The sequence below is a fragment of the Electrona antarctica genome (assembly GCF_951216825.1).
Source record: "Electrona antarctica genome assembly, chromosome: 15".
Taxonomy (NCBI): Eukaryota; Metazoa; Chordata; class Actinopteri; order Myctophiformes; family Myctophidae; genus Electrona; species Electrona antarctica.
The window spans coordinates 26,650,793-26,677,360 of record NC_136796.1 but is presented as its reverse complement, the minus strand read 5'-3'; the positions used below and the strand labels follow the sequence as shown (position 1 = coordinate 26,677,360).

The 26,568-nt window shown below is 40.5% G+C and overlaps 2 protein-coding genes across 3 annotated transcripts; one reads left to right on the top strand and one right to left on the bottom strand.

Annotated features, from left to right (window-relative positions):
• The first annotated feature begins 625 nt into the window (after positions 1-625).
• slc9a3.1 (solute carrier family 9 member A3, tandem duplicate 1) lies at positions 626-21,013 on the top strand. 2 transcript variants are annotated; one of them, XM_079523512.1, is made up of 16 exons: positions 626-1,368; positions 10,356-10,658; positions 11,265-11,425; positions 12,285-12,363; positions 12,619-12,796; positions 13,075-13,295; positions 13,488-13,690; positions 15,108-15,197; positions 15,291-15,361; positions 15,500-15,629; positions 16,635-16,780; positions 17,414-17,537; positions 18,112-18,282; positions 18,437-18,491; positions 18,607-18,693; positions 19,274-21,013. In XM_079523512.1, the coding sequence occupies exons 1-16, from the start codon at positions 999-1,001 to the stop codon at positions 19,552-19,554; spliced, it is 2,670 nt and encodes an 889-aa protein (XP_079379638.1). In that variant the 5' UTR covers positions 626-998; the 3' UTR covers positions 19,555-21,013. The 2 variants fall into 2 exon arrangements, with proteins under 2 accessions (XP_079379638.1, XP_079379639.1); XM_079523513.1 differs by lacking the exon at positions 10,356-10,658 and having other exon boundaries at positions 628-1,368.
• olah (oleoyl-ACP hydrolase) lies at positions 19,573-26,499 on the bottom strand. Its single transcript, XM_079523514.1, has 6 exons — positions 26,148-26,499; positions 24,711-24,849; positions 24,028-24,127; positions 23,028-23,197; positions 22,207-22,289; positions 19,573-21,509 (listed from the first exon to the last, which is right to left on the bottom strand). The coding sequence occupies exons 1-6, from the start codon at positions 26,275-26,277 to the stop codon at positions 21,367-21,369; spliced, it is 765 nt and encodes a 254-aa protein (XP_079379640.1). The 5' UTR covers positions 26,278-26,499; the 3' UTR covers positions 19,573-21,366.
• Positions 26,500-26,568: the final 69 nt, after the last annotated feature.

Sequence of the window (26,568 nt, the reverse complement as noted above, 5' to 3'; positions counted from 1 at the left end):
AACCTTTATACTGTACAGACATTGACAACCAGTTGACAAGACCACACAGAGATTCAAGAGCTTGATACGGTCCAATAAAGATATAATTACAAAATATATATTAAAAAATAAATGAAAACATATACCAGTCTAAGATGTTACAAGCAATTATAGTTGGCTTAACTTGGCTATGATTGGAAGAGTAATGCATTTTAGTGCTACTCAGGTGAATATAAAAGCCTTAGAAATGTAAACTAAACAAAAAAATAATTATTTATCTATACATGTGTATTTATTTGTTATTTCTTTAGCCAAATGGATTTAGCTCAAATGGAAAGGAAAGCTTGATTAACTAGTCATTAAAAAGAAACACTGTGTTCTAACTAAGGTTCATTAACACGTCTCTGTCACCTAAACAGATATATACTGTATATAGAGGCAATGAAGGCTCAACAGAAGGCTGCTGGCATGTATAAACAGAGAGGAAGACAAATTAGTCAAACCCTTCCCTCCTCTTATACGCATGCATATGCACATACTTACATACAGTACACAGTGCAGTACGGCTGAATAAGGGATTGTGGATTAAGGTGAATAGCACCATTTCTGAGTGAGTTTTAGCCATCAAATTAAAAGACTTTCCCAAAATGTGTTACCAGGAAATGTAAGGATGGTGGACTTAGACTGAAGTAGGCTACCTAAATCTTCCACTGTGAAACTAGCTGGGCTGGTACAATGTAGTGGGAGGAGACAGTCTTGCATCACCATGGGTTGAGCCTCACCTGTTCTAAAAGGTGTAATCTCTGGTAAAGAGAGTCCATAGCAGGGAGGATGTGATCAGACCTGGCAAAGAAACATGTATATAGGATCCCTGAGAGGACAATGAGACTGACCTGAGAGGGGAAGAGGGGACAGTGGTCAGGAATGAGACAGCCACATATAGCCTGCCACTGATCTATGTTCTTTGATTCTATAGCCCTCTTAACTGAAAACTGAGAGGTTGAGAAGCATCTTACAGCATGGCATCTACATGGCGATTTTCACTTTTCCTGTTCATGTCACTGATAGCCATCAGTGGTCAGCTCAGCCTGCCTAGTAAGACTGGGACTGAAGGTGGACATGCCACAGAGACCAGCACAGGAACGCACAGTGAAACAGGCACTGACCATGGGACGAGCACAGGCACGAATTCCGGAAACGGACATGGGACAGACCCGGACACAAGCCATGAAACCAACACGACAGCCCACGGAACAGGCGACGAGGACTCCCATGGACATGGTGCAGCACCCATCACTACCCTGCCAATTGTCAGCTGGAAGTGGCACCACGTCACGGTCCCATACTTGGTGGCCCTCTGGATATTGGTTAGCTGGCTTTGCAAACTCAGTGAGTTCCTTTAAACTTCTTACATGCAGTAGGCTACAATATGCGTTATTGTAAAATGTAATAGTAAGACCCACTACTAGTTGGACTTACTATTACATTTTATGGTTTTGTTTGTGGGCTTCAATGATGAAAATAAATAGATGATCATTATTTAATCTAATCCTTGCAGTGATGGCTACAGAGGTCATACAGAGGTTATTTTAACATAATCATAGCTCTTTGATCTGGAAATGTGTGGCGTACTACTTGTGATGAAGTAGATGAAGGCAAATTAAGGTCTATTAAGAAGATCAAAATATCATTACAGACATTAATTGAGACTTGTCATGTTATATGGGAAGAGGATATATAACATTTCTATAGTTAAGCATTTAATTCAGAAAAATAAGAACACTGCAATACACAGACATCATTCTTTTAATGAGGCAGAACGACCTTCCTCAGAACGACCTTCCTGTACTGAGGAAGGTTGTTCCCAGCCACATTAAATATTTTCATCTGCAGGTGTATAGCAGTGCTGTGATGGACCTATTCTTTTTATTAATGACTGTTCAATGTTCATCCCTACGGGTATGTTCACCCGTGCCTGCTTATATCAGGTGTGCATTTTCTATTCTGTTTTACATTATAATATCTCATACCGTCCTCCATACAGACTAAAAACATGCATGCATTCTTTGTGGTGTAAGGGGGTTTGGAGAGCATCACCCACCAGTGGCCACCACCACCAATACTTAAGGGGAGTAAGCATAGATTGTCATGCTAATCTGAACAGACCTGTTCTGATTAGACCTGTTCTGCCTCAACCGTTCATCTATTGTAAAGGCACAAGATAATGATTCTGTGTCCGGGCCCAGTAAAAGGTTCTTCATGACATCACAGGCTATACCATGAAGTCTACACACCAGTTCCATGTGTATAAGTTCCCAATATCCACATAATCTTTACTGCTGTATGTGTATATTAGCATACCATGGGCATGAACAGGTACTAAAATGTTACAACAGTGTTTGCACTGTTAGGTGGTATACACACGACGACGATTTCGGTGTTTCTCGGGCAAGTAATTAGCCGATCTGCCCTTTTTGTCACACGGAGACGGCGTTTTGGGGGACTTTAACGGCTAATTTTGAAACTACCTTCCAGAGTGGGAAAGTTTGGAGACGCGACTTTCACGTCTCCGTGTGTACAGCGACACACTCAATGGTTTTCCAAGCAGTGGTAAATGTCACTGATTTTCCCAGTCTTTCATCTTGCAGTTGACCAAATAGGGGCAGCCATAGCTGAATGGTTAGTGAGCCCGCCTATAGGACGCACTCAGTCCCAGGGACGATTCCAGCTCTCAGCAATGTGTCAAAATGTCCCTGAGCAAGACACTTAACCCCTAACTGCTCCCCCTCCGTACTCCTCTGTGGGCAGTACTCAGCTGGGTGAAGCTTAAGTTCCCCCGTGCCATGGCCCGTGGTATACAAGAAGAAGACAAAAAATGGCTTTTCAAAGTGACCCTGTACTGTAGTAGTGCACTACTTAACAAAGAAATAAAAAGTTAATGTAGACATACAAAGTTTCTGATTTGTGTTGATTCAGACCAATGTGAAACCTACCATCTACTGTACCAGCCATGCTGTACTGCCCTGTTGATACATATGGACTTATGTACACTCAGTTACAGACGATGATCACAGAGGATTTATGTGTAGACCACAGTCATAACCACTACAACAAACAACAAAACAAGAGTAGATAGTAGGGATGCACCGATGTATCGGCCACATATTGGCATCGGCTGATATTTTCCGATTTCAGTATCTGCAAAAAAAATTGACTTTATCAACAGATTCACCTTTTTTGAGGGCTCCGATGCACAGCTTTGTGTGTATGTCCGTATGAGCACGGAATGTGTTTGTAGCACGGAATGTGATGATTTGATTGGTAGAGCATGGAATGTGATGATGTATGATGATAAGAGTGCCCCTCACTTCACACAAGTGTGATTTTTAAACAGCCAATTGGGTACTGTAGATGTACGTACATGTCTACAGTATGATAAGGTACTCTAAAACAGTGATTCGCAACGACCCCCAGATTAATAATATATTTGGCCACGGACCCCCACCTGAAAATATTTTTGTTGGGGACCTATAGAAAAGAGGATTTGTGTTAAAAGGTTTCTAAATTTCTAAAAGTCTTTTTGTATTTTTCAATGAAGAAGGGAAGTCCTCACACTGATCTGTAGTTCCCAGTAGCAAAGTATGTATTAATTGCGACTGTAGGTCGCAGATTACTATGAAAACCTACAAAACCTGCAAGTCCGTCGGTCCGTCACGCCACCATATATGGCCGTCAGTCCGTCATGCCTCGTGACACACTCCATATATGGCCGTCTCCATTATGAAGATCAAGGCACTGACCACAGAAAAAAAAAAGAAAAAATGTCCATATATGGGCATTTCCAGACCTGTTGTTTCAGCGTGGAACGTCTTACTCGTTAATTAATATACTGTATCATTGCTGTCTGGAACTTAATTTTTTCCCCATATAAATCAATGCTATTGTGTTGATTAAAAAATATTGCACCAATGGAAAGTATTAAAAGTGCTTCGGCGAAAACATCCTAACTCCATTCGATCCTCAAACTATCTGGCATACCAGCTAACTCCACCCATCTTTTTATTTTCAGTCAGTCAGTGCTATTGAACACCCTTTACGTCTGTGTGTTGGTTAAAAACGTATTGTATTAAAAAGCGATTCGACAAAAACCTCCTAACTCCACTGAGCTATCAGTGTGCGGACTTCTCTTCTTCTCCATTGTACGTATATGTTCAGCACCATAAACAGTTTCAAAAATAGCAGACCGACAAGCTCACAATGAGCTTGTAGAATTTTGAATAGTATAAAATAAGGCTAAGTCGTTAAACTGACTAAATGTGCTGGATTTTCAAAGTTGGATCCCATATCCCTATTTGAAAAATGACCAATGCTTGGACACCAGATTTATTTACATAATTAAACAATAATATCTATACTATCTTTGAGGGCACTGTTTGGAAAAGCCCTGATGAATTAGTAACTTAATGCCTCTTAAGACAAACCAATGGGCATTTATTTGCGTCTGGACTAACTTCAAGTAAGATAGAAAATGTAATAAGGTTTAGATACTATACAGTATACAAATAAATAGATTTAACTGGATCAGTTAAACAAACCAAAATAAAACCAACCCCGGTCCAATACAGACATAGACTTCATAACTTTAGACTCAGTATGTTCTGTCATTAGAGTGGACTGAGGTGCGGACAGCCAGACAATAGTGCATTTTCTTCATAATGAGGAAGGTGCAGCCTCTTAACTCCTCCTCATAGATTTACAATGTTTGCTTTCTTCCAGTTTAAGCGTTCTCAGTTCATTCATTTTGCTTGATTTTAATTGGAGGACAATAGACAATAAATGGAGGTTGGTTTATTTATCCTGTACGCTGGGAATGTCTCTCTTCACCAGTTTCGGTCAATGCACATAGCTCCTCCTCAATGCATTGTGACACATTGTAGTTGTAGATGTAGAAAATAGTGTAGACCCGTGGGCCCTGGGGGACCCCGGTATATAGTGGTTTTAAATTAAAACAATGTGCTCCAAGTGAGTGCCTAAACCCCCCCAGATTCAAATCTGACCCCTGTCTCGTCACATGTCATAGTCTCTCAAGTAAGACAACTATTCCACAATCTTCGAATGCTACCTAGAGTCTACAACGACGGCCCCTGAAAGCGGTGCAAAGGAAGTTGTCATCGTTTGTCATTTCTGTAAAAAATATCTTTCAAATACATTTTTAAATGTCAATTTCTGCCAAGCAGCAACCTACAAATATGCTTAGACTAATTTCATTTACAGAAGGTATTTACGTGGCTGCAAAGACAAAACAGAAGTGGGAGGGGCAGGCATCCGCTAGTGTGAGCCAACAGCCTGTCTCAGGTCTACACAAGTATCTCCTTTCTCTATGCCCATGGTTACTGTCTCTCTCCGCTGACCTATCTGAAATAAAGCATTACAAATGCTAAAAATAAATGTTGAATAAGAAACATGGGTTTTTCAATAAACATCTAAGTCCAGGTGCCCAGTTGTCCAGGTGCCCAGCTGTCCAGGTGCCCACTAGTCTAGGTGCCCACTAGTCTAGGTGCCCAGCTGTCCAGGTGCCCACTAGTCTAGGTGCCCAGCTGTCCAGGTTCCCACTAGTATAGGTGCCCAGTTGTCCAGGTGCCCAGTTGTCCAGGTGCCCACTCGTCCAGGTGACCACTCGTCCAGATGGCCACTCGTCCAGGTTCCCAATTGTCCTGGTGCCCACATGTCCCTAGTGCCCAGTTGTTTTTTGTTCCCACCTGTCCAGGTACTGTCCAGGTACCCAGTTGTCTTTTCATTCCCACCTGCCCCAGAGATGGGGGAAAGACATGCAGCAAAGGCCGTCGGGATCGGGAGTCGAACCCGCTGCCAGACTGGATTGCCAGACTGGATTACGAGCCAAGGTGCCTGGACCACTGAGGCATGGCCCAGGCCGTGGAGGCAACTTGATCCATTAGCACTTACTCTAAACTTTAGAATCTAAAGATTCACGTTTTTACCTTTGAAATCTAGCTAGCTCAAAAAAGATAAAGACGGCTTGAAATGGATCACCAAAACATAACAAATGTGAACGCCATTTGATCCAACTGTAGCATTATGTAACTTCCAACTGGAAATAACCTTTGAGTGATTTGTCCTTTATAGGTGTTGGCAAAAACATACAAGCAATGACTGATTGTCTAGGTTAGTGGCTGGCCACCGTTTAAAATGTCATTATAATTGCTTATTAGGTTCATTATGTGAATTGTTGCATGACATACAGTATGCTCTTTTTCAGGGGGCATAAATATTCAGTCATGAAGGTGAAGAAAATAATTCTTGGATAAAAGTTGAACATATTTTTTTTTAACTGTATTTGAGAAAAGATAATTTACAAATGTTTCAAAATTATGCAATTGAGATAACAAGAGAAATAAGGGGAAATGGCATTGATGCACAGTGTAGGCAGTTTTCGTGTAAGAATTAAGGTGTCAATAGATTCATTTGGACGTGTTCCCTGATGTATTTGGTTATTTCTAACTAAATACATGCCACCACACACCTGTGTGCAAATCATAGAACCAGGGCATCTTACTATTTGTGTTGTCAATAGAACTATTGTGCCTTGTCTTACATAAACATGGGCAACATGCCAGAGAAAACATCCATTCAGACAAAACTTTCAACCTCCGTCTTTATGGGAATAAATAGAAATTTATAAGAAGATGTAGAGTTCTTTTGCTACATATCCATTTTAGTGATAAAGTCACCCTTTCAAGTTAATGATTCAATAACTCTCAAATACAGAGTATGTACTTGGTAAATATGCTATTATTGCGTCAACCCAGGATTTATACTAAGTTACTGTCTTTACTGTATTATTTTGTGATTGCGCTGACGGTGCTGCCAATCACGTTATAAGAGCAGATATGAGTCTATTTTGCAAATAGGGAAATAATGTTATGAAACTCAGCATGTATTATTTTTAGCACATAGTAAAGTAAAAAGAAAACAATTAAGTTCACATCTCCAGCTCAAGGTCTCAGGATGTGGAGTTTTCTCCATGAGATGACACAGTTTTGTCACCTCAAGATAATGAGAGGTTTGAACCCAGGTTGAGTCATGCCCATGTTGTGAATCATTAAAATGCTGGAAGTTATACAGACAGACAGACAGACAGACAGACAGACAGACAGACAGACAGACAGACAGACAGACAGACAGACAGACAGACAGACAGACAGACAGACAGACAGACAGACAGACAGACAGACAGACAGACAGACAGACAGACAGACAGACAGACAGACAGACAGACAGACAGACAGACAGACAGACAGACAGACAGACAGACAGACAGACAGACAGACAGACAGACGCACGCACGCACGCACGCACGCACGCACGCGCGCGCACGCACGCACACACACACACACACACACACACACACACACACACACACAAATAAATGTAAATGAAACAAAGAATTAATGAAAAAGATGGATAGAACTAAAATAAAATTAAAAGATGAAAATAACTGACAGGCCATTTATCAAAACATTTCAATCAACATATAATATAATAATCCTTATGTGTTATTTCAACATCCTCAAGGTTAAATTAACACTCAGGATGTTGCCGTGTGTATCTATAAGGGGTTAGGGAGCTTTGCAATTTAATGCAAAAAAAGAAGAAACACAGACAATGAGTAACCAGAGAGGCCTCTAATGAGCCACCTTACTGTACATCACCACCCTGTCCCCTGTCTCCACCGCAGAGAGAACATATTTATAAAGGGCTGCGCCTGTGATTCTATATACACCTCTGAACTCACTGCAACGCTGGCCACACAGCCAGGAGTATATGGGAGATACAAAGTCTTTGACCAACTGACGAAGCAAGAGAGACTGAGGAAAAAGAAAGAGGGAGAGGCAAGAATAAGAGTGAGGAATAGAAATATAGAGATAAGAAGGGAGGGTGAGAGAGGAGAAAGACGATGTGATGGTGTAAGCAGACGATTACAACATTCCCAAGGCCAAGGACTACATATATATATCCAGCTTTAATACAGACAGACTGCTTCCAACATGACTTTGTGATGCCAGGGCAAAGACTGCACCTGACAACTAGGGGGTGAGAGGACAACAAGGAGAAGTCAGGGACACACAGATATATATATTTTATATATAAAGCAGGACTTTTTAATCTATTCATCAATTTAATTGGACAAATGGAAAGCCAGAGAGCTACGTGCCCACAGCTGTTGTGGGCAGTATTGCTGACTAGTGTATTGGTGGCAAGTGCTGAGGCAGTAACAGGTCAGAGTTCACATTTGGAGACTGAGGTGCCGGGATCCAACCCTAATCACACTGGAGATGGACAGGTTGCTATCGAAGGGATACCTATTGTGACCTTTAAATGGCACCACGTGGAGACCCCCTACCTAATTGCTTTATGGGTATTAGTGTGTGGTGTAGCCAAACTAGGTATGTAACGTTGTAATGTAATGTTGTAATGTTTTTTTGTATGTATATTATTCTGTGAGGACCCCAGGAAGAATAGCTGTTGCCACGTGCAACAGCTAATGGGGATCCTAAATAAACTAAACTAAACTAAACGTACCATTTAACAAAGTCTACCTTTGACTCTAGATTAATCTGTGTATATGAATGAGACATTTAAATATAAAATATGGGCAAAAGTTGTAAAAATGTGTCAGAGATTATGCTACATATATCGCTACAGTAGACTATGGCGCAATTGTATGCATTTTTGTGACATACTACACTAGTATACACTAGTATATACACTAGTATATACACTAGTATAAGGCATTTCATTACTTTTCTAAAGGATATAAAATTATGTGAGTGGAGAAAAATGTGTGAAAATGTTATCTTAGAATCTTCTTTTTATCTCTTTATTTTGAATGGTTAAAGTTAAATGTTATGTGAATTTAAAGTACCAAAAAGTAAACGAGGGTGGCATTCATTTGACAACATTGATCATCTATTTGTTTTCTCAACGTTTGAATACCTTATCTCAGATCCGGAGGGGGCTGTTGTGTATCTCCCAGGCCTAAGTCACTTAAGTCAATCAAAAGCTTTCCAAATGGTTTGCAGACTTTGCACATGGTCTTTTGGCTTATGGAGTTTAACAAAAACATAATAGGGCACAGTTCTGGGAAATGTAAACCCCTCCATCCGAGCTATGGTTAACTTAATATTTAACAAAATTTACTCTTAGAGTACATGCTACATTTCAGCAAATAAATTATGTAAATCCTTGCCCTATGGCCAAAGGCGACACAATTAACATTTTGGGTAAAACAAGTCCCAAAGGTCAAGAAGACAAGACAGTTCTTGTCTCTTGTCTTGTCTTGTCTTGTCTTGTCTATGGGTTTTCTAACCCATCATGAATCTACTGTCCCCTTCAACTAATCATTGAAGGGGACAGATCAAACAAAATAGGTTCTGTTGCATTGTGGCATTATATCATTTATAAATAGAACCATCAACATACAGTCAGTTAATTTTCTAACCCTGACTTAAAAACTGTGTGATGAATTATGTTCAAAGAACATTCTGCATTTATATGGTGCCAACATACTGGTTAATGATAATCCAAGAAAAAAAGTGACATTTTCTCAGTCCGTTGAGACAGTTGATCATTTGCAAATTTCCTCATCTTGCAAGTTTACGTTTTGTGGTTTTAGATCAACACCATTCCCCTCCACAGCCAAGGGTGACGCATTTTCACCCTGAGATACAGACTAATTAACACATCCTATAGTACTCTTTGTGTTGTTCACCATGTTGACTCATGTCATAAAATATAGACCCTGAAGAAGGCAGCTTAGTCTGTCCGAAACGTTGGCCATTTCTGTCTGTGTGTCCACAATAACCTTGCATCAGCAGCTATGTGAGTGTGCGGCTACACTCCTTCATTATTAATTGTTTAATCAGTTGGCTGGCACCTCACAAGGACCGGTGTGCTGTTCACCTTTGGTAACCATAAAATATTGACCTGCCACAAATAACACAGAGACCCATTTGGGTTCATGACAGATAGTTTAAGAAATATTTTTGTACAATGATGATGATGTCAGAAGGACCTTAGTTCTGAGATCATTATTGCCCTTTCCTGTCAAACTGAGGCTATTGGTTTCATCCCCCCCCCCCCCCCCCCCTCCCCCGGAATGAAACCAATAGCCTCCAATTGTGATCCTGTTTCTCTCCTAAATTATAGCTTAATTGCTGATTAATTCAATTACAGATTCATTACTACGCAATCCTAAAACAAATGTCAAAAAGCCCCCTGGGGTAATAAATAATTTGTGTACAACTACAACAACACAAAATAAATAACAAGCACCATCTTCTCATATCTTTCTCTAGTCATCGAGGCCAACCACCACGTAACCAGCGTCATCCCGGAGAGTGCCTTGCTCATCTGCTTTGGCTTCATCCTGGGGGGTATAATCTGGGGGGCCGACAAGCAGCAGACCTTCACCCTGACCCCAACGGTTTTCTTCTTCTATTTGTTGCCTCAAGTCATCCTGGACGCTGGGTACTTCATGCCCAACAAAATCTTCTTCAGCAACATGGGAGCCATCCTGACCTACGCCGTCATTGGGACGTGCTGGAATGCTGCCGCCGTGGGGCTCTCTCTGTGGGGGTGTCATATGGGAGGGGCCATGGGTAAGCAAGGAATACCTTCATTGCTGTTTTCCCTGAAGAAGACCTCCTAGGTCGAAACGTTGGATTCTGAATAAATAACTCTACCTACTGAGCCACTGCCGCCATGAGTAACAGTAGAGTTGGCTTGAGTCTTGATTTGAAAGAGCTTTTGTAATGTTTTAATGTTGTAAACACACATTGATCACATATGGCAACTGAACACTGACTCTGTTATTGCTCAGTCAGTTATTTTGAGTTTTTATTTAATTTCATTCTTATAAAACCAAAACAAAGCCAGTAGCGGGAAACAGTGATTTAATACGGTAGTCATAATGGTATGGCTATATCTACTAATTACAATGTCCTATAGGGCCATGAGAGGGATAAAAAGAAAGAGAAAGTGTCTGCTACTACTGATTAACTGTAATTAACTGTTAAATAGGTCAACTGTGGAAGAAAAATCCTCAATTTATTCCTAATATTGAGGCCCCAGCCCTTAAGCACAATGATTTTGCCAAGGTACTTAAGTCACCACTCACCTGTTACTCTTTAAAAATACCTTCATTTTGTTAAATGATAATACCTTTAGTAACAAACCCCTTCAACCTTCTGTCCTTGACACTGCAGGTGATATAGACATTGGCCTGCTGCAGTACCTGCTGTTTGGCAGCCTCATTGCGGCAGTGGACCCAGTGGCTGTGATCGCCGTGTTTGAGGAGGTCCACGTCAATGAAGTCCTCTTCATTATGGTTTTCGGAGAGTCCCTTCTCAACGACGGCGTCACTGTGGTTCGTACACAGAACAATGAACACAGAATTAACCGGGTTCCAACAAAAAACAGAACAGAACACAACAGAATAGAAAGTTTACCTTGCTCCTTCATCATTATTTTCAAGATGACGTTCTAAGCTTTTTTTCTTTTCTTTTTAATGATAATGCAAACATCATCATTCAAAACAACGAATTACAGAATCATGATTGTCTTTGTTCTAAGCTTTTCTTAAGAAGCACACTGGGTTCTTAAGTTGTAGACACATCCATCACTGAACAATAAACTTCCAGCTGGTGAAGTGCACGAAAGGCAAATATAGTGTATGTACAGCACTGCGTGTGTAATAAGCGAGCACTATCACTATAGTCACCTCACATAAACTTTACTCTAGCGACGCCCTATTCAATTGGAGCGCTCTTTGAGGAGGCTTGGTCACAGACTGATCACAGACAATATCAAACATATTTGTGATGTAAGTATTATTCATTCCACTCCATTCTACGTATAAAAAACACACTCAAGCTGAATGAACTGAAAGAGAACTGCCATTGTACCTCTACTGACCTACTACATCAGGTACTCTTCATGTGTAATGATGAAGGAAGGCAGTTCGCACACTGGTCTGTATAGCTCCCAGAAGCAATTCATTATTTCGACCTGTGTGGTTCTTCGTCAGGTACTGTATGGTCAATCACCACACCATCACCGGTTCCTTCATCGTTGTACATATTCTTGTTCAGCAACTGTACCATTTTTTTTAGATTTGCGTGCTTCCCGCTTGGACTTTATTACTACCGTTCACGTGTACGGCAATGTTCTTCTTAACTCAGCTATTGATGTTTAGTATAATCCCCTTGTTTTTCTGCCTCTTTTAGGTGCTTTTCAATGTGTTTGATGCATTTGTGTCTCTAGGCGGACCACAAATTGATGCTGCCGAGATCATCAAAGGCATAGGTATTACTCCTACTATTCTATACAGTATATATACCACAGACAGACACACACACACACACACACACACACACACACACACACACACACACACACACACACACACACACACACACACACACACACACACACACACACACACACACACACACACACACACACACACACACACACACACAAAAACACCAAATAAGATTATGCTATATTGGTTGTTATCATGACATGTTTTACAATCACCAACCCCTCTCTCTCTTTCAGTGTCGTTCTTCGTAGTGGCATTTGGAGGATCCTTGGTAGGCTTTGTGTTTGGTTTGTTAATCTCCCTGCTGACCAAATGCACTAAGAATATTCAGATTATTGAGCCAGGCTTCATCTTTGTCCTGGGATACCTCTCCTACCTGACAGCTGAGATGCTCTCCCTTTCTGCCATTCTTTCGTAAGTGGCTATAGATTCTTCTTCTTGATTTACTCTTGTATGTCTTTTCAAATATAGCCACCCACACTTATTCAGCTGTCCAGTACCGGTAACTGGAAGTAAGTACATATTTCACACCTGAATAACATGAATGGTTTGAATCTGATTCTTGTTTTTTTCCACAATTACACATTGACCCATTATTCAATTTACCTTGAGAGTTGGACTGAAGTCACAATGTTGTTATGATCATGTTTACTTTACCATGATTAAAAATCTATTCCCTTGTTGTCGTATAGGATTGTATTCTGCGGTATGTGTTGTCAGAAGTACATCAATGCCAACATGGATGAGAAGTCTGTCCAAACTGTCAGATATGCCATGAAGGTTTTCGCCAATGGCTCGGAGACCATCATTTTCGTCTTCCTCGGCATCTCTGCCATCGATAAAGGCCTATGGGTTTGGAACACAGGCTTCATCCTCCTCACCCTTTTCTTCATCTTTATTTACAGGTTCATGGGTAAGATAACTCTTGCTGCTTTCTCCATTTAATATGAAAATGATCCAAACAACTGGAATGTCATGAGGTCCCATAAAAATATCTGTAATCTGTGTGTGTGTGTGTGTGTGTGTGTGTGTGTGTGTGTGTGTGTGTGTGTGTGTGTGTGTGTGTGTGTGTGTGTGCGCCCACACACGCTTGCATGCAAAACAGGTGTCTTCTTCCTTACCTGGATCCTGAACAAATACAGGCTGGTCCCAGTGGAGCTGATTGATCAGGTGATCATGAGCTACGGTGGCCTTCGAGGGGCAGTAGCATATGGCCTGGCTATGATGCTAGATGATAACAAGATAAAGGAGAAGAATTTGATGATCAGCACCACACTCATCGTGGTGTACTTCACTGTCATCCTCCAAGTAAATAACCTCCATCGATGTTTCAAATCCAGATTAGAATAGAATATGGGCGATCCGTTAAGGACAAATAAGGATTAGAGCGTGCATGGCGCATCACATCACACTGTGTCACTGGTTCAATTCCTGGGCCTGATGGAACATTCACTGCATGTCATTCCCCTACTTTTTCTCCTAGTTTCCTATCTTTTTTTTCTCACCAACTACTATTAAAAAAATCCAATATATTTTTAAAACCAATAAAAATAGAATAAATTAGAAAAAGTGCCCCCCGGAGCACAGGTATCCACCAGGGCAGGTCAGGTTATGGCCACCTGGTGGCTCCGATCAGGTTTTTTGGGACCGATACCGATCACCGATCGTTTTTCTCATGATCGGCCGATACCGATATGTCCGATACCGATACTGATCTTGTGAAATGTTGCAAATTTTAATATTTCCAAAATTATTATATGTCAAAACCAACGTCAAAACTGTTCCTGTGTGTGGGGAGGAAGGGGAGAATGTTTAGGCCTGTCACAAAAATGCAAAATGATGTTATACTATGTGATTGACATTTATACCACTTAAATGGTGTAAAAGATCAGTTTCTCCAGATAGGGTAAATTGCCGATCAGAGTGAATAGATATGGCCGATCACCGATCACTGGCCGGTTATCAGAGAATCTCTAGAAAAGGGTGCCATTTGTTCTTTGCCTTTGATGAAAATTGGATGATGTGAGGCATTTTGTTCCAAAAAAATATTTTGCAAAAATCCACCTGTTGGTGGCGCTATAACAGGCCAATGTGAAAAGGGTGGAATATATTCCTCAGCCTAGTAGGAAGGTGCATGAAAGATTTCACGTAAATTCCTGTAGAGATGGTGTATATAGCATGAGTAATGTAAAGAAATGGGTTTTGCTAAAATCCACCTGTTGGTGACGCTATAACAGGCCAATGTGAAAAGGGTGGGATATATTCCTCAGCCTAGTAGGAAAGTCTGTGAAGATGTCATGTAAATTGTATGCTGCATGCATGATTTGAGGCTTTTTGTTAAAAACGGGCCAATCCTGCAAACTTTGAAAGCCAATGTTAGCCAATTAGGATGGAATATGAAATATCGGACAGATTTGCGGGATTTTTGGACAGAATCTGGAGGATAATATCAACAAATGTGTTTTTCAAAAGTCGGCCTCCTGATGGCACTATAACAGGCCGTTCTGGAAAATTTTGGGCAGAGGTTCATCGTTGGCATCCAGGGAGTGTGTGTGCAAAATTTGGCATCGACTGGGTTAACGGTGCCGGAGATTAGCTGTACACAGACGGACGGACGGACACACACACACATGGACGGAGTGCAAAACATACTCTCTCCCTATGCCTTCGGCCTGGTGGGGACAATAAGTATTGCAATATGGGACTAACTTGTTCTTGTTTTCAGGGAATAACAATGAAACCCCTGGTTAATTGGCTAAAAGTAAAGAGGGCTGAAGTGGTAGAGCTCACACTTGCAGAAAAGGTCCAGGATAAGGTAAATTCCAAAGCATATACAGTAGTAATACTATCTTCAGTGCAAAGCTGTCTGATTACAAGAAAAAAACTAATGTTTCTTTATATTTTGTAGGTGTTTGATCACATGCTTGTCGCCATAGAGGATATATCTGGACAAATAGGACACAACTACATGAGAGACAAGTATGTGAACAAGCCATTTCAAGCTCTGTTTTGTTGCACAATTGTACAAAAACACCTGTCCCGATCCATCAATTCCATTTCAAGCCCCATGTTTGATAGGTAGATTTAGTATAGATGTATTTATTTTTCTCATTTAAGGTGGAGTCATTTTGAGAACAAGTGGATGTCGTTTCTATTAATAAAGCCATCGGTGAGGAAGACTCGCGACCATCTCTTCAAGGTCTTCCACAAACTGAACCTCAAAGATGCTTTGGACTACGTCAAGGAGGTAAAGGATGAAACTTATTTTTTTAATATTTTACTAGTAACTGGTAGCGGTAATGAACAATCACAGAATCCACAACTGATTAAAAGAAATGGAAAAGATATATAGGCCCTACAGTATATATTAATTTGTTTTCCAGTGTAAATAGCATTGACTACATCCTACTTACTATAATATGTATAATATAGTGAATGTAAGTGGGCAAGCTATACAGTATGACACTTAAAGGATTTTAAGTTGTGCGCTCAGATGAATTGAATATGAAGGACCCAGATGGAAACGAGCCATAGGCTTTCTTGGGTTATACTGTAAATCCTCTTAGCAGACCTTGTATTGAACTGTACTTTCCTGTGCTTTTTTCTACAAACTGTTAATAAAGTATTCAATCAATCAAATCAATCAATAGAAAATCATACATTAGTATCTGTGTGTTGGTGAGTCTTGAATCAAAGCACACACTAGTCTAATCATCTGTAAATGCACTGAAAATCCTGTGTTAATTTAACTCTCAGTTACAACTGCAAATGAACACTAAAGTGTATAGCCTAGTGTTGATTTTGACAGCATTTTTTTATTTTGTTTTAGTAATCGTCTTTTGAATAAGATTAGTTTTGGTCGACTTTTTAATTTGACTAAACATCATAAGATTTTAGTGGACTAAATGTACAGTTGAGTTGATTTAGTCAACTCAAAGAATAAAATTACTTGTCTTAGTTCTACTGGATCTGTTCTCCTCTCGTCGCTCCCTAATATTTTAGTCTAGTTTTTATTTGTTGATGAAATTTACATTATATTTAGTCCTAGTTTTAGTCATCAAAGCTTAGTTTTTATTTAGTTTTTGTCAGTGAAAAGATTTAATCGAAAAAAAATTGCCATATAGTTTTAGTCAACGAAATTAACACTTGCTTGCTTTCCAAGGCATAGGTTATTACAGGTCAGAGGTAATGAATTTGATGGAATATTACAATTACGAATATTAATATTAATATTACGATTCCCTTGCTTTAGGGCGAACGCAGAGGTTCTCTGGAATTCATTCGCAACGAGTCTGCAAACGTTGATTTCAAGAAGAAGTTTGGAGAAGATTTCTCAGACGTGATGCCTGACATCATGACAGATATGTCAGTTGATCACCAGCCAGTGTCCTCCATCCTGTAAGCCCCCCCCCCCAAACACACACACACACACACACACACACACACACACACACACACACACACACACACACACACACACACACACACACACACACACACACACACACACACACACACACACACACACACACACACACACACACACACACACACACACACACACACACACACACACCCCTATTTTCACCATAATCACAGGAAGGCTAAAACTGGGTTGTGCTGCATACTGTAGCACTGTTGCATAAATACAAGCCTGCATATATGTCAGTTGTGTGTGTAAGCATACGCTTACGTACTTATTTACCAGAAACACATCTAGCTATTTCTTTAAAGTTACATTAATTGTAATTGTCTTTCCATGTATGGTCATCAAGCATGTGAAAAACCAACTTTTTGAAAATTGCAAAAGTTGCCATTAGCCATCTGTGCTCACCATCTGCCCCCTGGTGATCAATACAAGCAATAGCAGCACTTTCATGGCATCCATGCCATTCTAAATTATTCTTCTGATTTGTGGCATGCTGCATGGCCACCTATATCCTTTGCATCCTCACTATGTCATAATAATAATAATAATAATAATAATAAAAGGGCATGATTATGATGAGTTAACTTTGGTTTCTCAAACAGACAAGATACCGTGCCATCAGTGAGCTTGGACATACATGAGCAGGACATAAAGAGCATGAGGGAAACGGAGGACATTAACAGTCATCACCTACTGCAGCAACATCTCTACAAGGGCAGGAAACAGGTAGGCTTGTCCCATCACACTATAGCTTCAGTAGTAATAGCTTAAGTAGCTCGGGTTCAGCTCACATTTCAGCCTGGCAAACAGCATCCAACAATCCAACAATAACCATCCCAATAAAATACGTCGCTGGTGATTCTCAAGCTTTTTAACTTTTAGGACCGAACCCCAGTTTATTATGCAATATGCAAGAGGCCATGGATGCCCATTTGATATGATGGGTTCATTTGGCTGGGGACCCCGTCCCCCTGGAACCTCTTCAAGGACTGATGGGGTTCCCCAGACTAAACCCTCCACAGACCAACAGTAGGGGTCAGCAGTGACAGGGACTACAAATCGTGAACAATTGGCCGAACAACTAAGAATAAATAAATAAAACCAATATGAAGCTACATTCCTCAAGGGAAAGGCCAAACATGTTAACAATGTAGGCTACTGTACTAAACTGAACAAGGTGCAAAGTAAGACATACCATTCTGCATTAAAGTGCATTTCCTTGAAGTAAAGGTCCTGTCCTTTAACAATGGTATGAATTGTTTTATGGTTCAAGAATTTTCCCTTTCTTTTTGGCTTATAGCACAGGCACAGGTACAGCAGAAGTCATTTTGGAGTCAACAAAGATGAAAATGAGGTGCAAGAAATCTTCCAGCGGACCATGCGGAGTCGCTTGGAGTCCTTCAAGTCTGCAAAGATGGGTGTTTCTCCACCAAAGACGATAACAAAACACCCAAAGAAAGACCAACAAAAGGTTGGAGTATAGTATAATATAGTGTATGTCTTGTTTCATAATAGCCATTTGTCATAATTTTAACATGCTGTAGCTTGTTTGCCTTTTATAACATAACTCAGGTGTTTTACACACTTTCAAAAAGATATTAAATTACTACCCCATGTTAATGCAGATGGGAAATGGAAACTCAATGGACAAAAGCAAAAGCCATCCATTTGGTGATGAAGGTGTGTTTCTTCTCTTTTTACTGAATATTATTATTTTTATGAATGCAACAGTACAAATTAGCGTTAGGGCCCGTGCAATTTTCTATTTACAGTTGGCTTTTCCTTTGTTCCACAGACTTTGAGTTCTCTGAGGGTGACACTGCCTCTGGTGGTGAGGCTTCTGGTGGCTCATTCCCTATGAGGGTCACATACAGAGCAGGAGGTAAGATAGAGCAATACTTTACATTACACCAGTGGTCCTTGAGGGGGTTCCAGGTGGTCCCCAGCTAAATGACATTACGGGTCCACTTGGTTTCATTTTACGCTCTCAAGAGTTAAATTATTGTTAAACATATGCATTACTTAATTCATAAGAAGTCTACACAATTTCAGAATGTAGAAGAATTGTTCTTTTGATCGTTTTCCATGGAATTGTCGACAAAATCTTATCCAACGACAACAAAAGATTCTTTGGTCTTGGGTCTGAGAGGCTAAATCTCATCAAATGGTGATCCGTGGCTCAAATGCCGAATAAATAATGGTCCTTGATATGAAAAGGGTTGAAAACTACTGCTTTACACCATAGACTAAAACCAACTTTTTGTACGCCTATGCAGTCTTTTAGAAGACTTTTGTTTATACTGATCCAATATCCTTTCATATCACCTGTACATTTTTATGATTTAATCCATTTTTATCATTGGGTTTTATACAAATTAATATAATTTATTAAATCATATTTATTCTGTGGGTGTATCATAATCACCATGCATTAAAACCCATTTCTTTCTCATCTGGTGCAGCTGGAATCGAGAACCCGGCCTTCATGCCTGATATTGACCCCATGGCGCCCATGCAGATTCCACCATGGCTGGCTGAGGCTGAAATAGACAGCAGCAGCGTAGCCCCTTCCCAGAGAGCCCAGGTCAGACTGCCCTGGACACCTAGCAACCTCCGCCGCCTGGCCCCTCTCCGCATCAGTACCCGCTCAACAGACTCCTTTGTGCTGGCAGACAGGCCCGCCACACAGGAAAGTACAGACGACGAACCACCCCCACCTCGGAGAGATGGAACCCACATGTAGCCCCCGTCCCCAACCCCTAAAATACTGGTTCCAAAACAGTGGGTCGGAACTCGGGACCCATTTGTGGGTCACGGACCAATTTTTATGGGTCACAACTGGAGTAAATATCCCATTTTCTTTTCCTAGATTTAAAAAAAAAATATATTTTTGAAAAGACTTTTATACATTTTAAAACAAACAAATCTAAGAAATCCTATTAATTAAAAAATAATTAAGAAGTACTGTAGCGATCTACAAGCTCGAAATGTGGCGTGAAGCGACGCGTTGTGCGCTTGTAGATCTGCAAATTTTTCACTAGTTTGGGTCCTGGGCAGAGTATCCGGAGAACTCGCCAGTTTACCAACTCGCCCCGATTTAGTGCATTTTAGTTTTAACATTAGAGAAAGTAGGAATGCTAAAAGTTTAAACACCAAAGTACCGAAACAATGTAATTCATTGCTAAACAATTCCTGAAATGGTCAAATAGGCCTACTTATCATTGGTATGAATACTCACCTTTTTATCATCATCTAGCTGACCATTTAATTGCACAAAATAATTTGATCACTTGGGAAATTAACTATAACATCTGTGAGTTTGACATACTAACTGATGAAGACAGCATGTTAGCATAACGATGAAGACATTGATGAAGAATTTTCGTCGTGGCGACTTGGTAAACTGGGGAGTCTCCGGTATTCCTGGGCAGACTGACTAATCTCTCTTTTGGGTCTCGACCTGAAAAGTTTGGGAACCACTGCCTACACCCCCCCCCCCCCCCCCCCCTATCAACCATAATCTTCTACTCCTTTGCACTGACTCCTGACTTGGTTGCCAAAGACACAAACACAGACTTTGAACCACCTTCCTCGAAATATTTACTGAGGGAATGTTTTCTTTTCTCTGCCATTGTTTAAACATAGTCCTGCATTTCTAGATGGACCATTCAAGATCTCATAACCTTTGTGCCCTGCTAACAGCTTCTTTGGTTGCCCGTTCCTCACCCTTGAGCATGTAGGAGGTCATTTACCAACTCAGGTTGGACATTATATTGTCTTAATTCCACTTGTGGTACACAATCATGATGTCGTCTAAATCAAATGGGTCCAAAACAGGTAGTAGAGATTTTAAGAGCATAACTTCTGTCCGTACACAGTACAGTATATTCATGTATACAGCGTGAATAACAGAAGCAAGTTGATATGGAATATCACATTTTTATGACACCTTATCCCTGAATGTGACACTTTTTTTTCAAGCACATTGTAGAGTTTTCTATTGATATTGATTAAGACAATGTATTATTTAATATGGCCAATATGTAGGACTAGAGAAGCTGATGAAATCACATTCAATTTATAATTTGAATTAATTTATTTTCTTTGTGTATTTGTGTTTTGTTTGTTTAAGAGCAACACTATACTGGAGGTCAACTAGAAACTTGAATAAAGATGCTATTGTAAATGCCACTTGTATAATATTATATTTATTCAGCAAAATGTTTGCCGTTATTGTATCATTTGTCCATCTCAAATCTGTACATGAGCTCAGACAGATATTTTTGTGAAACAAAAACAGTATTGAGTGACTGAATATGTTTTTGGATTGTACCCTTTTAAGTCATATTTGGCAATAAAAAGCTGATCATTAAAAATCTGTCTTTGTTAACAGATTATGACCCACAGATATCCACAATTTTAGAAATGAACTTGTCAAAACAATTACACTTGAATTATTATGAAATACTACAGGTATAGATTAGTACAGATGATTCCATTCCATTGCAAAGAATCATAAACATTATCGTTTAAGACTTTTAAATGAATTGTTTCATTACAAGTAGTCCATCTCTGATGTTTCCAGGTATTTTGTGATATAGTCCAATATATTCTTTTCATTTCTTGCATCTTTCAAGTAAAAATGAGATCCATCAAACATTTTGACTGTGAAATCTCCTGAAGAAATGTCTTTCCATGCTGTTAAATAAATAAAATACCATGTAAACAATATCAAAGAGGTACAGACACATAAATCGCGCAAGACACACACACACACACACACACACACACACACACACACACACACACACACACACACACACACACACACACACACACACACACACACACACACACACACACACACACACACACACACACACACACACACGAGACCTGCGCAGTGCAACCACAGTCTTACACTGTTGTAGACTGAGCATGCATTCTTTGATACTGTAAGTGATTAACATGCTGCCATAAGCCAATAGTTTTTTTTTATTTTTTTAGCCAATTCATTAGCCAATTCATTATTATTTTCCCACGGAAGGACATAGCAGCTACTACGTCTTACTCCTCCCATTAGTCTGTAGAAGTACAGTACATGCAGTGACAAAGATCATCCTCCCCGCCCGGTTTCCCTCCTCCAAACACAGCCAATTGTGTTCGTACAGAGACTCGGCGAAGCCGGATGCACTACAGTGGATTAGAAACCCTAGACTCCACAGTGGTGGACAAGTACTTTACTCTCACCAGCGAATAGTTCTGATACTGTACACTGCTTTAAATCAAGAATCAATAAATTTGTATTTTGTGCAACTGGATGTAGGACTTGGCAAATGCTATTGAAAGGCATCACATGGAAACGCAGTCATGCAAGACATATTAGAGGTCTAACCTTGTAAGTCATGTGGAATGTCCTGCTTTCCATCAAAACATGTAACAGGGCAGGAGAGGAAAGGGCTGCTTGGTTTATCACACCTGGAAAAACAATAATATTAACATTATTAACCTACTCCTGTGTTAACCAGAGGTCATAAGACAATAATATGTTCAATATGATGGAGAATAACCAAAAATGTCCATCAGTGGATACACAGGACACTTGCTGGATGGCCAGATTTAGACTACCTCTATATGCATGACAGCTACAATGATATCAACCAGTAAGACGCAGACGAGGTTGTGTGCACGCATCCTGGGGTGACAGCAGACTGCTGGGCGAGCGCTGGCGCTTTGGCATGGGGGTTCAGATCAACATATGGAACGAATTCTGTACTTTCTGTCCATATATGGAGCGTGTATTGGTCAGATCAACATATGGAATGTCAGAACAGGTCAGCTCCATATATGGAGATCTAAGGGTGGCAGCGGGGACATTGTCTTGAGTGTACAGGGTTTGATGAGGGTCCAGGTAGGGCCGGGCCTTCATTTTCAGGCCTGTTGAGAACTCGCCGGCTGCCGGGCGCGGCTGCACTAATAACTTTGGGGCAGGCCCATCTACAGTTTAAATGGACAGGTATCAGTCAAAAGGGAGATATCGAAAAGGAAGGATGGATGGGGAAGGATCAACATATGGAATGTCAGGTCAGCTCCATATATGGAGATCTAAGGGTTTGAGTTCAGAGTTGCTCTCTCTCTCTCCCTCTATATATATATATATATATATATATGAAATAGTTAATAAGGATAAAGTCAAACACAGTAATGTTAGCACACCTGTAGTTCTCCACTATGTGCAGGTCAGCCTTCAGAGTAGGCAGGAACAGTTTCATAACCTCAGGGTTGGCCAGCAACTCAGGGGGAGTCCCTCCTATTGAAGTCATCCACTTGAGAAAATCCTCATCTGACAGCTCACCTCTTTTTGGGGCATTGATGCGTGTCTCTGACTGTGACATACAACAATGACAAAATATTGTGATGATGTTTTATTTAACCCATTAAAACCAGGAAAGCATCCGTGTCATTTTAGATTTTAGCATTGGCTATTCAAAAAACAGCAAATGTACAAGCTCACAACATGTCACTTTGTGTCACACTGCGAGCATGTATATCTGCTATTTTTGAAAAATGTTTGAGAAGTGTGAGAACTATTAATTTAGAAGGAATTTGTAGAATCTGCCTCAATGAGTTGGGGGAAAAATTGTTTCGTTTAGATTTTGTCTTTTAGATGTTTTGGAACAGTCAACTACACTCACGCAGGCATATGTACATTGTCTATAAAAGTTGTGCATTTGGTTAGAGGCTTGTAGTACAAGCCTCTAACCAAATGATTGTGTACATAACTAGGAATAGTCCTGCCAGACCCATTTCACATCCAAAGCGTTTGGTGATGGTGAAATGCACATAAAATTCTGGGCGGGAACCCCTTTTGGTGTTCCAAGTTACCCTTCTGGACAGGAACCACTCTTGGGGTTCTGTACAGTATGTACAGTATTCAAAAGTATTTTTGATGCTAAATATTTGAAGTTTTTCAGAAAACTTGGGTCAGGATTTAGAAGCGTTTTTAGAATCGGCCTCAGTCCAAAATGGCTTAAGTTCCTCCTCATTTGTCAGTGCACATAATTCATAATGTGTTTTGGGCTAGATCTACTGTTGGTAGAATATAGATTCTGCACTCATCCAGGTCTACTTCAGGGATAGGTTTTAAGGCTTAAATGAGGGAAACGGAACTTATAGGCTATTTACGGGTAACTGGGTACTGTACAGGTGCACTTACATATGGTGCCGAGGCACCAGAGAAGAAGATGTGCATTGGTTCCAGGTTGTGCACTCTCTTAAGAGCTTCTGCTACAGCAAAACTGGCCATGGCTCCAAAACTATGACAGCACAGAATATAGCACACATGTAAAGTATGCCTACTACTAGAAAAATAATATATTAACAAAAGTTATTATAAGGTAAGGTAAGTGGTATTTTTAGGGGAGCTAGCTAGCTAGCCCTCCAACATCTGACTTTTGAAATTGCATCATATGGCAGCCAAGTCTATGGACCTGTAATGTTTGTTTAGAGCACTTAACAAAGAGAGTGGCAGAGCTTGTTGGGATACCACTTTTATCCAATCAGGATAGATAACTCATACAGGATAAAGGATATCGGATAAACAACTGAAACAAAGACACAAAGAAATTAGCAGACAAAGTTGGAAATGGAACACTGACAATTAAGCTGATAAATGGATTCTCTTTTGGATGAAAAGATGAAATTGGATGAAATTGGCAACGCACCTGAAAATGTGTTATCTGCAAAGAGCTGGAGAGTCAGGGAGACCCCTATCACAATATAGAGCTTTAACCTTTCAATATCACTTACCCTACTTAAGTGGTGGATTAAAAGGGAAAGAGGACAGGCAATTTCTTAGAACACTCTCTCAATATGCGAAAATTCTTTCATTGTACCTACCTGTGGCCAAAGAGGACAAATGGCTTCTCCTTCAATACTGGCAACAACACACTTGTGACCTCATCTATGATCTGCTCCATGTTCTGAAAGAATGGCTCCTTGGCTCGACTTTCTCTGCCTGGGAGTTTAACAGCATACACTGGGCGAAGAGGGAAAGGATACAGGATGTTTTACAAGTGGGACTATATTAGACAAACTATGGCAAATTCAATGGACACAAGAGAACAACAAAATAATCAACTCAATATGAGTTCAGGCTTTTATTGTTGGTGAATTTAGATTTACCACATCTAGTTTTAGGTGGAAGTGAATATAAATTAAGAGTACAATGTGCACCAGTCCTAAACAGATATAACTAGAAAAAGTGCCCTTCTGGGCACAGGTCTCCACCAGGAGGATAGGACTGTGTGAGATGTTTGGCAAAATGTTTAGGAGTATAATATAAACATGTTTTTTTGTTTTAGTTTTTTGCAACAATTTTCTTCATTTTGTTGAGGAAATGCAGAGCCAGATCACTCATAGCATCTTTGAGGATAGAATTCTGGTTGAGCAGGACATGTGCAGCATTTTGAACGAAACGGGCCACTCCTGAAAACTTTGGAAGGCAATCTTAGCCAATCAGTGTAGAATCGGAGAAATCCAACAGACTCGTCTTGATCACATGACTACAGAGATCATGTGGACCGATTTGCGTGAGATTTGGATGAAATCTGTGCGACTAACATAAGCAATGTGTTTTGCAGAAATTGGCCTCATGGTGGCGCTATGACCGGCAGATGTGGAGCGATGCAGGGACAATGTTTTTCCATGGCCTCTAGGGAGTGCGCATACATAAGTTGTATACAGATCGATGCAGTTATAGCTAAAACAGGAATTGGCCTGTTATAGCGCCACCGTGAGGCTGATTTGGGGAAAAGAATTGTGGCATGTCGTCCTCGGCCTAGTGGAAATGTGCGTGTATAATTTCACGGAAATTGCACACTGTGTTGCAATTTTGTTCGAAACGGACCAATCGTGTGAGCTTTGGAAGCCAATCTTAGCCAATCAGGATGGAAGATGGGAAATGGTGCCGCTCCGTGTTGATCACATGACTATGGAGATAGTGTATAACGAATTGTGTGATGTATGGATAAAATGTGTACGAGTAATCTACATAAATGTTTTTTGCCTAAATCGGCCTCATGGTGGCGCTATAACAGGCCGTTGAGGAATATTTGGGGCAGAGGTTCGTCGTTGGCATCCAGGGAGTGTGTGTGCAAAGTTTGGCATGGATCGGGCCAACGGTGCCAGAGATTAGCTGATAACGGACGGACGGAAGGACGGGCGGACGGACGGACGGAAGGAAGGACACACACACGGACGGAGTGCAAAACATACTCTCTCCCCATGCCTTCGGCCTGATGGAGACAATAAATCTGTAATGTAACTTGATGTTACCTTCAATGGAGTCATTGAGGATATTTCCCCAACGTGCATAGTGCATAGACCCTCCACCTGCCCATGGGAAGCAGATCAACCTGGCCACAGCATCTGGCCTTTTGCAGAAACAGTTGATCACCTTATCCATCCTATTGGGGTGAAGTTACAAACTAATGAGTCAGTCCAGGTTGTGTGGTGAATAGTTGAGAACAGAGATTGAAAGCTTTACCACCAAGTTTTTGAGCGTTTTTATTTATCTATAGCTCGTAGCCCTCAATGTTTTGATCTTAGCTTAGCTCCTAGGTCTAGCTTCCTTGTTATCTTCTTTGGATAGTTATTGAATGTAAAACTTTGAATGATACTAGAGACATCTGTAGGCTGGAGTGTGTAAGTACCTCCAGGTTTATCACATACCGGTATTTGTATGATAGCCCCATAG